Here is a 12,355-nt window from a genome sequence, read left to right on the forward strand (position 1 = left end):
ATCTACTTGAACCCTAACCAAACCAGATCTGTACCAAAAGATAAATGGGAGGATTATACCTGATCCGGAGAAGCAGTATCTCCCAAAGTTGGTGTTCACGCCCAAAGAATGCTCCAAGATCTGTCCCTGCTGAAGATGACACAACTGTGGATGGAACAGAACCAGCAGGGTGCGTCCTACACACTGGATCCTTCGCAAGAATCCCCTGGATGTACTAAACACTGAATTCTTTCAGTCTTTCTTGCAAGACTGATGTCAAGAACTGGTTTCTTGACTTTCTTTTCTGCAAAGATCAAATCTTGCAATAATGCAGATGGCGGCGGCAGGAGGAGATTTCCAGAAACGAAAAGGCTGAACTGTTTTCTTTTCTGGAGAGTATGAAATCTAATCTCAAATCGCAGGAACCCTTCTTGCTTACCAAAACCCCTTGGATCGAAATCTGATTTCTCTCCCTCTTGGTTCATTCGAAATCTCCTCCCTTTCTTCTTGATTAAGAAATCTCCTAATTAGGAGTTATCCCAATCCAAATCAGTATTTGGATAGGGGATAATCTTAATCCCTTTCCCAGATAGAGTTAGCTTACTCCTGATCTTATCAGGAGGTTACCAGATTCAAATCTGATTTGAATTTGGTCTCTAAGAGTGGATAAGGCTAAGAGCCCAATCCTTTTTGCCAACTTCAATCTCAAATTCGCCCCATTGATGGGTGATCATATCAGCCCACCTCGAAATGGGCTTTTGGCCCATTAAGTATTCAGTGTTTAATTAGTTTCCAATCTGCTGCCCAGTTGGGCTTCTTTGTATGGCGTGGGACCCAAGCATTGATCTACACACCAGCCACATGGGTTCGGCCCAGCCTTTAATACAAGGCCCAGCCGAATTCACTGAAAAACTCAATGAACCCCTTGAGTCCATCGTATGGACCCTATGGGCCCAACACTTACATTAAGTGGCCCCTGGGCCAAGCCATCTTATAAAAACCCAGGGACTGTGGGCAGGTGCAAGATTAGCCCATCAGGTATTATCCTAAATGGTCTTACACTTAACCTCTCAGCCCTTAATGATCAAGCACTGCCCGACAAGAGAGGACCTCTCCCTCGGCTGCAAGGAACAGTGCCGCACTCTCCTCTCACATGGATCCCGGGAATTAAAACCATTTGCAAACATTTTGAAACCGTACATATATATGTAAATATATTAATTTTGCAAAAACAAAATTCCAACGATTGAAATCAACTGCCGGCAGTTTGGTTTCCATCAGAGAGAGTGCATTCCCGATCATTACCCTTTGTCCGACAAAGTGGCTGATTCTGTCACTATGACCACCCACTTAGATGAATTCTCAAACTGCCCCAACATACCCAGGTTTTGATCCCCACTAAGGATCTCACTGATTGGCATATCAAGGGCAGCCTGATCCAGCACCTAGTGAAGTGTCATAATCGAGTCTAGGGGTCAGGTGTAACTTTCCAGTTTTGCCCATCTATCTCCAAGGTCCAGGGCAAGACTGGAAATCTGGTCCGGTTCAAGGATTCAAGTAATCCCATGCTGTATGTGCCTCGGGTCTTACCCTGATGGCTGAGACAGGCCATCCCAACACTTGGTGGCACACCAGTATCAGCCTTGGCAGGATAAATCTCCCCAGACTTATCCAACGGCTGTGAACATTTAAAACTAACATGAGTCTCTACAAATGTCCAGTTTTAGGGCTTTACACAGAATTAAACCAAACAACATGAATCAAACATGCACTTTATTTATTTCCACTAAATAACAAAAGTACATCAAAATGATTGAAGCTAAGGGCATACAAAACTGTCTAACAGGTAACCCGAAGCGACATACTATGTTCTTCCAAAATAAGTTTTGTACGTTTCGAGCTGTGACTGTTGCGAGAGGTTCAACTTCTACTCACTTTGTGAAGTAATCTACCGCCACCACTAGGAACTTCCTTCCACCTGTTGCTGGCGGGAATGGTCCCAGGAGGTCGATGTCCCATTGCGCAAAGGGCCATGGACTGGTGAGATACTTGAGGTCGACGGCAATCTGATGGTGGATATTGGCATGCTTCTGACACTTGTCACATTTCTTGACGAGCTCGATGGCCTCTGCCTTTATCGTTGGCCAGTAGTACCCTTGTCGAAGTGCCTTCTAGGCGATGGCCCTGACCCCCAAGTGTCCACCGCACAGACCTTCATGAGTGTCGCGGAGTACGAGCTCGGCTTCGGCAGGTCACAAGCAACGCAGGTAGGGGAGCGTGTAGGACCGTCGGTATAGCCGTTCGTCTATTATGACATATTTGGCTGCCTGGCGCTGCATCCTTCTGGCTGCATTGCGATCCGTAGGGAGGGTCCCATCTAGCAAGAAGCTCGCGAGTGGGTCGATCCCGCTCGGCTCTGCTTCAAGGACGGGAGCGACCTCTTCTGCCCCACCGAGAATGCTAGGCCGAGGTAAGTCCTCTATGTACACGGTTCTCATGACGTTGTGACTGATGCTGGCTAACCGGGACAGGGTGTCGGCCTCAATGTTCTCTAAGCTCGGGATTTGCTTGATGAAGTGTGACTAGAAGTTGAGCAGAGCTTCCTTTACCTTTGCCAAATAGGCGATCATAGTTAGCTTGCGTACTTCGTATTCGCCCGTAACCTAGTTGACCACAAGCTGGGAATCGCTGCAGATAACTGTGTTTTGCTCTTACCTTTTGCGCTAGGGACAGCCCGACTATTAATGCCTCGTACTCCGCCTCGTTGTTGGATGCCGCGAACTCAAAGCGTAGCGCGTATTCCAATTTCGTGCCACCCGGGCCGCGCAGGACTATTCTAGCCCCGCTGCCCTGTTGATTCGAGGAGCCATCTACGTGAAGGATCCAGGTCTCCTCATCCCAATTCGCGTTTGGCCTAACTAGGAGAGATGCCACCTTGGCTGCTACTTCACGGGGTTCGGACTCTATTGGCCTGGGAGCTCCGGGCTCATCCGAACTGGGGATCTTGAGCTCAACCGGCCTAGGGACTTCGAGGCTGAACGTGCACTCGGCGATGAAATCTGCTAAGGCTTGGACCTTAATAGCAGTTCGTGGCTTATACTGGAGGTCGTACTCGCTGAGTTCGATGACCCTCCTCGTTAGCCGACCGGAATCCTCAGGCTTGAGTAAGACTTGCCTCAGAGGTTTGTCAGTCAAGACGATGACAGTGTGAGCCTGAAAATATGGGCGGAGTTTTCGAGCTGCAATTATCAATGCGTATGCCAACTTTTCTATCTGCGGGTATCTCGTCTCTGCTCCCTGCAAAATTTTACTAACATAATAGATGGGTCGTTGGACCCGATCTACTTCTTTTATTAGTACCGAACTGACCACCTCGTCGCTTGCCAAGAGGTACAGTTCCAAGACCTCGCCCTCGGGCCTGGTTAAGACCAGCACACTAGCGAGGTAGTTCTTTAGCTCGTCGAACGCGAGCTGCAACTCTCGGGTCCATTCGAACCCTTTGCCTTTAATTGCTTTAAAGAAAGGCAGGCAGCGGTCTTCCGACTTGGACATGAAGCGGCTCAGAGCGGCTATGCGGCCATTTAGCCTCTGAACCTCTTTTATTTTTCGGGGTGGTCTCATATCTAGGATGGCATTTATCTTGTCCGGGTTGGCCTCAATACTGCGTCGGTTGACGATGTACCCTAGGAACTTACCCGAGGTGACTTCGAAGACACACTTGTTTGGGTTTAGTTTCATGCTAAATTGACGCAGAATTTGGAAGACAGAATGTAAGTCTTGTATTAATTCATGCGAAAATTGTGTCTTGATGATCATGTCGTCTACATAACATTCTATCTTCGTGCCATTTAAGGGTTGAAATAGCTTATTCACGAGTCTTTGGAAGGTCGCCCCGGCATTCTTCAGTCCGAAGAGCATGACCTTGTAGTAGTACAAGCCAAACTCGGTTATGAAGGTGGTTTTTTCCTCGTCGGACTGGTCCATCCTGATTTGGTTATAGCCCGAGTAGGCGTCCAAGAAGCTTAGCAACACATGTCCCAAGGTCTTGTCCACTAGGCGGTCAATTCTGGGGAGAGGGAAACAATCTTTCGGGCAAGCTCGGTTCAGGTCGGTGTAGTCGACACATATGCGCCACTTGCCGTTTGCCTTTTTTACCAGAACCGGGTTGGCTACCCAGCTCGGGTAATGAACTTCTCTTATGAAGTCTGCTGCGAGGAGCTTTTCGACCTCCTCATCAACTGCCCTTCAGCGTTTTGGGGCTAAGTTGCGTTTCTTCTGTCTAATGGGTCTGACTATAGGGTCAGTATGAAGTTTGTGAGTTATAAGGCTGGGGTCAATACCGGGCATATCGGTCGCGGACCACGCAAAAATATCTAAATTTTGAAGTAAGAAACTTACCAGTTCGGATCGTAGAGGTTCTTGGACGGAAGCACCGATCTGTAGTGTCCGAGCCAGGTCCGCAGCTAAAGTTGGGATTGCGACCGTTTCTTCTATGGGCGAAGCTCGTTCTTCACCTTGCTCCGTAGGCCGCTCCAGTTCGAGGTCGTCGGCCACCTTGGTTTTTTCCTTCAGGGCGGCAACATAGCACTTGCGGGACTCAAGCTGGTCGCCTCGCGCTACCCCCACACCGAAGTCTGTAGGAAACTTCATTGCCAAGTAGTAGGTGGAGACCACTGCACGTAGGATATGAGTGATTGGCCGCCCTATTATGGCATTGTATGGGGAGGGGGTCGCGACCACCAGAAAATCGTGGTTGAGTTTAACCGCACAGGGCCATGTGCCGAGTTCCACAGGTACTGTTATTTTCCCAAGGGGCCTGACTTCCTCTCCGTTGAAGCCCACCAGAGGAGTGTTTGCGAGCTTCAACTCGCTTCTCTGCAACTGAAGCTGGTCAAACGCCGACTTGAAGAGAATGTCCACCGAGCTACCTGAATCAACAAGCACGCGCCTGACTTCGAAGTCGCTGATCCTTAGTTTTATGACAAACGCATCATCGTGGGGGTAGTGGACCCCTCGCGCATCCTCTTCCGTGAAGAAAATCGCTTCCTCCGTCTTTGCCCTCTTCGGAGGGTTCTGTTCTTCTTGGGCAGCTTCGCGAACTGACGCCCAGGCCGCTGTCGAAGTACAACCCACTACTACCGAACCTCCCACTATCACGTGGATGGTTCCTTGAACTGGCCTCTCTTCCGGAGGTTGTCTTTGCGACGGTTCAGTCGGCCTGCTGCTGGACTCAGGGGCATCCTTACCGTGCTCCCCTTGCCGACCTATCTTATTATTATTATTATTATGCTATACAAAATTTCTCAAGTACCCGCGACGAATGAGTCCCTCTATCTCGTCCCGGAGATTATTACAATGTTCGGTACTATGACCGTGGTCTCTTTGGAAAGTGCAGTACAAGTTTTTGTTCCTCTCGTTTGGGTTCCCTTTTAGGCGAGGTGGTCATTTTATGTACGGGGCGTCTTTGATCGTCATCAAGATCTCAGCCCACTTCGCGTTTAAGGGTGTGTAGTCCATCCGAGCTGCTAAGGGAGCTTTGAACGGCTGGCTCGGCTTCGTCTCCCGAGCTGGATCTTTCCTTCTTCTGTCATCTGGGTTGGAGGGCTCGCCTTCCCTCTTCCTTTTCTCGATCCCGCTTTCGGTCCTTTGGTTAATCTCCTCCTCTGTTCTCATGAATTTATCTGCGAGCTTGAGGAATTCAGCTACGGTCGCGGGCTGGCTAACTACCATGTGCCACTTGAACTCCTAGTGTGTCACTCCTCTCTTTGCTGCCGCGAGCTGCACCGTGGGGTCCAGTCGCGGTGTACCATGCAAGCACGCATCATTGAACCGCTTGATGTAGCCCCGGATGGACTTTCCTCTCTGGACTACTCCGAAGATGCTCTCCTCGGTTCTGGGGCACCGCTTGCTGGTAACGAAGTGCGCGGTGAAGACCTGCACGAATTGGGTCTCGCTTCTTACTGATCCGAGGGCCAGGTTCCTGTACCAGGTGCGGGCCACCCCCTGAAGGTGGTAGTGAAGGCCACACAGATGCATGATTCATTGGCCCTTGCCAGGTGCATTTGGGACTGGAAGGCATCGACGTGGTCGTTGGGGTCGAAGGACCCATCATACTTGTCTAAAGGGGGGAGTTTGAAATCTCTAGGCATGGGGACTGCAAGGAGTTCTGATGAGAGGGGGGAAGGGACTGAGAGAATAGGGGTGGCTTTTACCTCGTTTGAGCTTGCCTCTTCTTTACCTCGGAGCTCGGGCAGGATGCGGGTGGTAGTTCGACGACTTCGTTGGCGTCTTCATTGCTGAGTGGGCTTGGTACTGGCATTGCTGGCCTCGGTGTTGCCGAGCTCGATGGGCCTGGACTGTTGGTAGTCCGCCGCTAGGAGTGCCGAGGTGCTGACTTGGCGGGCGAGGTTCCCGACCCGTCAGCGAGTTGCGAGGCGGGGGTGATTTTTCTTTCCCCCCGGCCCGGGGATGAGGCCTGGCTCTTGGGGGGTTCTGAAGTTGGGAGGCTTCTCCTCGGTGAAGGCACCCACCCTGAGGGGAGGGCTTAACCGGCTCCGGAGCGGGGTGCCGCGGTTGAAGCTGTGGTTGGTTCAGAGGCAGTTGGGGGAACTGCTGCTGATTGTGATACTGAGAGATGTGGTGCAATACTTGGTGCTGGTGGAGCTGATGCTGCTGGAACTGGTGCATTTGGGCTTGCATTGCCCGCATGCACTGCATAAAGTCATCAAACTGGTTTTTGCTAGTCGCCAGGGGGACAACAGTTGGTTCGGTAAAGGTTGTCTCGACAGAGAGAGGAAGGGGGACATTCATGGCGGGAAGGTTCACGGGTGCCACTGTTCGTGGCGCATTCAGGCTGGGGATCCCATCCACCGGAAGGGGGATGGTGAACTGTCCGATGCACACCACGGGGACTTGAAGTTGTTCCCCGGTGGCGTTCATCTCCGTGCTACGTCCAGCATTGCTGGAAGAAGCCATGGGTGTTGGGGTTTCTTGGAAAAAAAGGGGTTATGAGAGTTTTAGAGGGAGGCTTTTAGAAGCGTTCCCACAGACAGCGCCAATTGATGGAGTGCAATCCGGTCGGTCCTAGCTGTCAACGATCTTGCCTCTGGCTGGAGCAAAAGGTGCTTGAAACAGGGAAGAAAGCGAGTAATCTCCGAGGAGGAGCCCAATGAGAGTGCTCCGAAGCTCAAGTTAGTATTTCCTCAGGCAAGATGAAAAACCAGATGACGCAAAGTTATCACGTACCTTCCTTCTTGGGGGGAAGAGGGCCTTTTATAACCACTTCGTGCACTCACTCCCAGGCTTCTGTCAGGTTGGGTATCATTACCTCTGCACTTCTGCCAGTTCGGGTGTCATCACCTCTGCTGGGGCAGACAACCGCCACTGCTCTCTTTGTCGGAGCCGTCTCTGTGACTGGAGGTGGCGGTGGTAGGTGGCAGTGGCAGATGGCCGTTGAAGTGCGGTTGTCAAGCGTCAGATCCTAAGTCAGTCAGGTGTGCCGCCTCAGGATACGGACTCCTTTGGTGTTAGGTACGGTTGTTCAATTCGGCGGCCTGGAGACGAAGTGATGGAGTGGTGTGCGAGGTGAAGTCTTGAGTTCGGGTAGAAGTGTAGCCCAAGTTGCCCTAGGGTGGGCCAATTCGGGTTGTTGGGGCTCCTTTTGGGAGAGTTTGGGCTCCTTTTGGGGAGCTCGGACTGTTGGTTCCTCCTCTCGGAACTCACGCCTTGAGCGTACTGTCGTGCCGAGCTATTGCTTCTGCCAGGCCATCTCGGTTGTTTCCACGTGTTGGGTGGTCAAGAGGTCGGGCCAAATCTTCCTTCATCAATTTTCTTTAACCGACCCTACCTGATCGATTTACTCATTGACTAAACTAAAACTGATTGACCCTGAAGCAAAACCGACCCATCGGTTTAGTCGGTTTTTATATATATATTTAAACTAAAATATCTATATTTAAATATATATTTTTATTTAAGTTGATTTCTTTTTAGTTTTCATGCAAATCTAAAATATATATTTAAACCGATTAGTTTTTTATGCAAAACTGGTTTTTTATCAATATATATTTAAATTTATACAAAACTGAATTAGATATTGTACCATTGTATGATCAAGGAGATGTAATTTGAAGAAAAATATAAAAACAATAATTTTTTCGTATAATCAATAATTTTGTAGCATTTTTAAAGTTATTATAAATTTTGTTATTCAATTTTATTTAAATTATTTGCTATTTTTTCAAAAATGTAATTTTTAATTTGTAATTGTATTTATAATTTTTATATTTTATTCCATTTTGTTAAGTATGTTTTTTATCATTGTATTGTTCAAGTTTCAAATTTAATTTATTGCCCATTTGGCATTTTGTAATTTGTTAAGATAACAAATTTTTATTTTTCAATTTGTTCACATGTTCCCAAAAAAGTTAAAGTATTAAAAAAATTCAAAATGCAAAAAAATAATCTGACCCAATTGGGCCCAAACCCGCCTAGAACCAATAGCCTAACCCGATACGGCCAGCCCAAGCCGCTGGCCGTTGGCAGGCCATGCCAGCCCACAACTCTACATTCTCTTGTAACTGAATTGTATTTGAGTAAGAGTGTAAACGGATGAAATTCGATTTGATATCTATCAGATATTAAAAATTAATATTAGAATTCGAATTAAATATTCAAATATTAAATTCAACTAATTAATTATTTTAAATAATTAATAAATATACAAAATATATAAATATATAAATTCTATAAAACATTTAAAAATTTTATATATTATATATAATAACTAAATAATATTTGAATATTATAATATTTAAATTCAAATTCGAATTCGGCCATTTAAATGTTGACCTTATTCAAACTCGTATGCATGAATAGGATATCTTAATTCGGCCTATATTTGAGTCTCCTCGGCATATTGTGTCCAACCACCACGTGGGTGGGTTTTGTCGACCAAGGTATGATGTCATATTTCGGTGTTGGTCACTTGATTTGTATTCATTCATTATTGTTTTTCTTTCTTCATTCATACCCAAACTAAATTATATAAGCAAAGCCCAAGCCCAAGCCCAAGGGTTGATTGAAACTAATTAACCCGGTCATCCACCCCTCTCTTCCTTTCATCAACATATACACACCATGAAGTCTGTAAGTACCCATCCATCAAACATTTTGAATATTTATCAGATAACGGCTCAAGCTCAGTTTTTTTTTGAAGGATAGTTATCTTTCAACCTTCCTCATGATGAGAAAACACTGTTAGGCTTTTATGTTATGAGAAGGAATTGTGGGAGACCCCTGTAATCCGGACTGTTAAGAAAATTTTTGTTTAGTTTCTAAAAACCTTACCTTACCTTCCATTAACAGAAACTGTTCAATTTGGGCAACAAAACTAACTTCATCCTCTATTAAATAATTGTTTAAAAATAAACAAAAATATATTTTTATCTTGTAACCCAAAGGTTCCAAGCCATTTAACGCATTTAGATAGACAAAGAGATGAACCCTCAAATTTGAATATAAAAAGATAGTATTAATAGATTACATCGTTACACAATTTTAATTTTGATTTTGATTCATGGCAAACTCAAATTGAAGAGTCGTATATTAAACCTGCAAGAGTCCATTCCGTAATCCTCAGAGATTACCTATTGCGCAGCATTCTTCGTCGGAGCCCAAACGAGTTTTCACCTCCTCTGACTCTGTCACTCTTCCTCGAGGCGGTGATGCCTTCTCTGCCTCTTCCTCACCAGGTCTCGACTGCACCGTCAAATCCTCCTTCATAGAAACTCCTTTATCCGCACTACTGACGCCTCCACCTTCTGACTCCGTACCCATCCCTTGCATCTTCGATACCACCACGCTTCCTGCCTCCGCAACTTTATCATACACTGGAGCTAGCGTCTCCGTCACCGCCGCTGCAATTTTCTTGCTATATTCACCAACCGGCGTCGACTTAGTCGAGTCCCCACCTTCAGGTGTTTCATGAACCACCTCCCCTTCATTTCCACCATAGCCAAGCTTTGACGCAACTACGTTCTTTGCAGAGATTGCTTTCTCGGCGATTGCAGAGGTTGCGGAAGAAATTTTCTCAGTATGGCTGGGCTGATTTGTTGGTTTTCCTTCCTCTACTTGAGAGTGAACTACAGCTTCGGTATCAGGCACCGACTGGAGATTCCCTGAGGCTGTATCAATGTGACTGGGAGGCAAATCTCGGGAGGACTGATGATGCTCATTTCCCTTATAAGACCACGCCTGTGGTTCAACCTGTTTAGAGTCTTTCATATTCCCAACCGACCCGAGGATGGGTTCGACCCCTGTTTCCTGTCCTCCTGTTTAAACAAGGATGATCAGTAATTGAGTTGAGACAGGGACAACTCTGAAAATAAAGTAGTCCACCGGTGGTAGATGTGAGTTACCTGCGGCTATTGGATCGGTAGCATTGTTCTGATAGTTTGGAGCAGGATGGGATGCAACATCTCGGTCCTTTGGAGGAGCAGGAGAGTCCTTTTCCAAGGGTGGTAACTGCCCACTCGTAGCACCCAAATTCACCCGCGACTGCCCTAAAGCAGAAGCAGCCCCAACTTCTCCGGCCCGAGCCGTTGTTGACTCATAGACTGAAAGAAAATACAAAAAATCATCAAGACAACTTCTAATGAAATTGGAAAATGCGCGCATGCATATATTGTCGAGAAGAAAATAAACGTACTGGGTGCTCTATGAATTTCGGGGTCTTGTTCAATTTGTTCATCAGTGTCCTCCTCCTCCTCCTCCTCTTCGTCTTCGTCGTAGCCCTCATCATGGTCGGGACGAATGTGATCGTCATCTTTGGCGTCATGGCCGCGTCGGCCATGCTTTTTAATACCGAGTCTGTCTGTTATCTTCTTTGCCTTGTCCTTCACCTTCTTTAATACAGACTTCTTCTCACGCTGTTCATCTTCGCCTTCAACAATTAATACAGTCTTTAGACAGTATATTCATTTAAACGATTGAGAAAAAGCCGCAACTCGATCGCAGAGGAAGAAGAAGTACACAAAGATAAGATTTGCGGAAATGAAGAAATGTTTCCTCACCAGTTTGGAGACGCACGTTGTGGGGGTCGAGTGGATTTTTGTCGTAAGCATGGGCGTGAACGGGTGCCACTTGAGTATTATGCATCTTTTGCTGCAGCTGCAATTAGTACTCCTGGAATCGAGATGAGATCAAGAGACTTCACCTTGTCGATCGCTGCAACTACAACAATTACGCTGTTGTATCTATTATTGTAGTGAGGTAGAATGTAATGTAAGATAGATGGATTGGAATGAGAACATTTCACAGATTTTTAAAGGAAGCGGCTGGAACTGCGTTTGCCTTTTGAAACTTTGGGTTGATAACAAGTGTTTACCAACTCCAAACGTGTCCTCAGTAGATATATACCAGCTTTACACGTAGCTGTCGACTCGGCAGTAATCACTCAGGTGGGTCCACGTGGATCACAAAGCCCGACCGCCCGTATTGCGGTATTGGATAGAATTTTATAATATTTATCTATAACGAAGGATATAACATGCAGAGGACAGAGGTAGTCTCTGTATCTTATCCCCCAACAGCCACGTGTCATCCAGGCGTTTCGAGTTTAAATGCAATTTTGCTAAGAAGTATAAACGAGAGCGTGTTGGGATCTATGAGCTGCCCATTTAAAGAAAGAGTTCAATGATCTGTCTCTTAATTGGCCTCTTATGTGGCAGTTTAGAGAGAGACTTTGGTATATAGCATATGAGTCAAAAATGGATACAAAACATCACACACCCGTAAATCCTATATCCAAAGCAAAGGTTCTTTCTTTGCTCCTTACTTGTGCTTTAAAGAACCATTAGATTTACTTACTTCCATATGTTAATCTATGTGTAATTTGAACATTGGATAAGATGCCAATGTAGTAGGTTGGTGTTACATTTGAGAGACAGAGAAAGAGTAGCAGGAAAGAAGGAACGGCAGAAGGGTTCTTTGTGTTTGTAAGATACACTTGAGTGTGGTGGTTCTCTCTACAATTTTTTTTTTTTTTTTTTTTACAAAGGGTGTATTCTATTACTTTTGGCTTTCTTTCATTTGTCTCTCCTTTTGTGTTGTTGAATAGTTGTTGGTTGAGAGAATGAAAGTGTGGTAAAATGGCAAGTAATTGGTTTGAGGTTGAGAAGGTTGATGGGACAAAGAATTTTGAACTATGGAAAATCAAATTCCATGATATTCTTCTTCAACAAGAATAATACAATGCTTTGTTTGGAAAGGATAACTAAGAAGTCGGAAAATATGATGATGATTGGGAACATCTTTCATATTTGGGATATGTTTCCAATACATGGTTGGGATGTATTCTGGGCAAGGATCGATCTAA

General features: G+C 46.0%; 1 protein-coding gene across 1 annotated transcript; it reads right to left on the reverse strand.

The window, feature by feature from the left end:
• Window positions 1-9,466: 9,466 nt before the first annotated feature.
• On the reverse strand, window positions 9,467-11,295 carry LOC104596106 (low-temperature-induced 65 kDa protein). Its single transcript, XM_010257137.3, has 4 exons — window positions 11,052-11,295; window positions 10,688-10,921; window positions 10,398-10,595; window positions 9,467-10,310 (listed from the first exon to the last, which is right to left on the reverse strand). The coding sequence occupies exons 1-4, from the start codon at window positions 11,134-11,136 to the stop codon at window positions 9,616-9,618; spliced, it is 1,212 nt and encodes a 403-aa protein (XP_010255439.1). The 5' UTR covers window positions 11,137-11,295; the 3' UTR covers window positions 9,467-9,615.
• Between the last annotated feature and the right edge of the window lie 1,060 nt (window positions 11,296-12,355).

The sequence above is a fragment of the Nelumbo nucifera genome, chromosome 1 (genome assembly GCF_055504915.1).
Source record: "Nelumbo nucifera cultivar China Antique chromosome 1, China Antique-T2T, whole genome shotgun sequence".
Classification (NCBI taxonomy): domain Eukaryota; kingdom Viridiplantae; phylum Streptophyta; class Magnoliopsida; order Proteales; family Nelumbonaceae; genus Nelumbo; species Nelumbo nucifera.

Coding starts and splice junctions, on each gene's coding strand:
- LOC104596106 (XM_010257137.3), bottom strand. CDS start 11,136: ATGCATAATACTCAAGTGGCACCCGTTCACGCCCATGCTTACGACAAA. Junction 10,922..11,051: donor CAACGTGCGTCTCCAAACTG/GTGAGGAAACAT, acceptor TAATTGTTGAAG/GCGAAGATGAACAGCGTGAG. Junction 10,311..10,397: donor TACCGATCCAATAGCCGCAG/GTAACTCACATC, acceptor TTGTTTAAACAG/GAGGACAGGAAACAGGGGTC.